Source organism: Paramisgurnus dabryanus, chromosome 23 (genome assembly GCF_030506205.2).
Source record: "Paramisgurnus dabryanus chromosome 23, PD_genome_1.1, whole genome shotgun sequence".
Taxonomy (NCBI): Eukaryota; Metazoa; Chordata; class Actinopteri; order Cypriniformes; family Cobitidae; genus Paramisgurnus; species Paramisgurnus dabryanus.
Window position 1 is genome coordinate 7,624,645 of NC_133359.1, and position 2,028 is coordinate 7,626,672.

At 45.8% G+C, this 2,028-nt stretch overlaps 1 protein-coding gene across 1 annotated transcript; it reads left to right on the forward strand.

The window, feature by feature from the left end:
- c2cd4a (C2 calcium dependent domain containing 4A) lies at nucleotides 1–1,747 on the forward strand. Its single transcript, XM_065292100.2, has 2 exons — nucleotides 1–135; nucleotides 227–1,747. Exon 2 carries the CDS (start codon nucleotides 258–260, stop codon nucleotides 1,629–1,631), a length of 1,374 nt encoding a protein of 457 aa, XP_065148172.1. The 5' UTR covers nucleotides 1–135; nucleotides 227–257; the 3' UTR covers nucleotides 1,632–1,747.
- Nucleotides 1,748–2,028: the final 281 nt, after the last annotated feature.

The following is a 2,028-nucleotide window of genomic DNA, read 5'->3' on the forward strand; positions in this document are numbered from 1 at the left end:
TGTCACAAAGTAGAGCCTGAATCTGCTGTTTAGATATTTAAAGACCCTGTTTAATGCAGCACACAGGACATCCTCACAGTCCGGTCTGAACAGACATACTGCACAATCCATCTCCTGGGGAACACGGATAATAAGGTAAGCCGAATGCATAATGTAACTCTACATTTTAACCATTGCACAGTTTCTGTACTGGACAACTCATAATGGCAAAATCTCCATTTTGCAGAGTTTGTATCTTGACTCCAGTCTGAATTCCCATGTGGGTGGTAGAGAAGATCCGAGTGTCGGTGGAAAGGACCAACCTGCCACTTCCCATATCGGAATACAGCTTCAAAATCGGAGACATAATGTTTGGAGACAAGTCTTCCATCGACAAAGCTAAGAAAATCTTGCTGTGTCCCAACATCATTACTCCAGACACGATCCCGGAGTTCTGCATCCCACCCAAGATCTCAACTTCGCTAGAGGGCAAAAGCACAGAGCAGGGCAAGCCGACTCCGTGCATCTGGGTGTCTCATTGTGAGAAAGGCAGTCCGATGCGAGAGGCGGTTGCACGAGAGCTACCCAACAATCATATCATTCAGGTGGAAAGTGTGGACGATGGGCCGTACGACAACGGCTGCAGCGATGACGAAAACACCAATGCTGATCCTCAAAGCCAGGCTGCACTTTCTCTGCCCCATCTGGCTAAAGCTCAAACGTGTTACGGCTTTTGCACTTTGCTGGAAAGTCCCCACACCAGAAGAAAGGAGTCCCTCTTCCACAATGACCCCAACTCCAGTGGAATCCCTCTGGTTTTTCCCAGGAGTAGATCAAGCACTTATTCCAAATCTTCCTTGTCCACCACTTCTGTCCTTTCTGCATCCGCATCCCCTTCTTCCTTTAGCCTGAACACTTTAACCTCCAGACTTTCTCCAAGAGGTTTCACCCTGCACCGACAGGGAACTCTGGACAGTGACACTACCTCCTCTGCCGAATCTTCTCCTTTCAGTTCTCCTCTGCTGAACAGATCCCCACCTAAATCGTCTCTCCTCAAAGCACTTAGCCATGAAAAACTACTCTACCGTAACCTCCGAAAGGCCGCTGTGTCCAGAAACAACTCCCTCTCGACGGATGAGGGCAGTTCCACGGACAACAGCCCCAATGTCATGAGGAGAGCATCTGAGGGACTTGTAGAACCTCTCCCCTGTGGTTTCAGCTTGGCACCTCCTGCTATCTTCCCCCTAGATTTGGTTCTGCACAGGGAGAGAGCCATGAAGGAGAATTTGGTTCCTGTTGGAAAGGATGGAACCTTACGGCTGTCTGCAGAGTACTGTCCCGAAAACCAGAGACTGCGTGTGCGGCTGATAAGCGCAGAAGGCCTTTACGCTCTGTCTGTGGACCCCAAGAGCATTAACTGCAGCGTTAGCCTCTCTCTCATGCCCGGAAAAGTTCAGAAACAACGCAGCACCGTCATCAGGAAGAGCCGCAACCCGATCTTTAATGAGGACTTTTTCTTTGATGGCATAACGGAGGACGATCTCTGCCAGCGGTCACTCCGATTCAAAGTGGTTAACAAGATGTCCACCATGAAAAGAGACTATAGTTTGGGCAGCTGTGATCTTCCTCTTACATGCATTGTCACCTTATAAATAAATGTTTTGGTGTGTTTAATGTATTGTATATATGTATGTATTCGCACAGTATGTTTATTTATTTTTTCAATTGTTTATTTGCCAAAGACTTTTTTATTAAAAAAGAGAAATCTAAACCTGCTTTATGGTCTTTTGTTGTTAAAAGAAGAAAGAAACGAAGGTGTTCTCTTATAAAAATGTATTCATGGTGAGAACAGCTGTGACTATGAATCAAAAGCATCGGCATCTTAAAACGTCCCTCATTCTCGTAATGGCCTCCATTTGTCCTCGTCTCATCATGAGTTGAATCCAGCTACAAGTGCTCTTTTACATACAGTACAACAAGCTTTCTTAATAAAGCGTAAAGATATTCCACCAAACAGGTATAAATCAGGAAAAAGTGTCAAAATTGTTC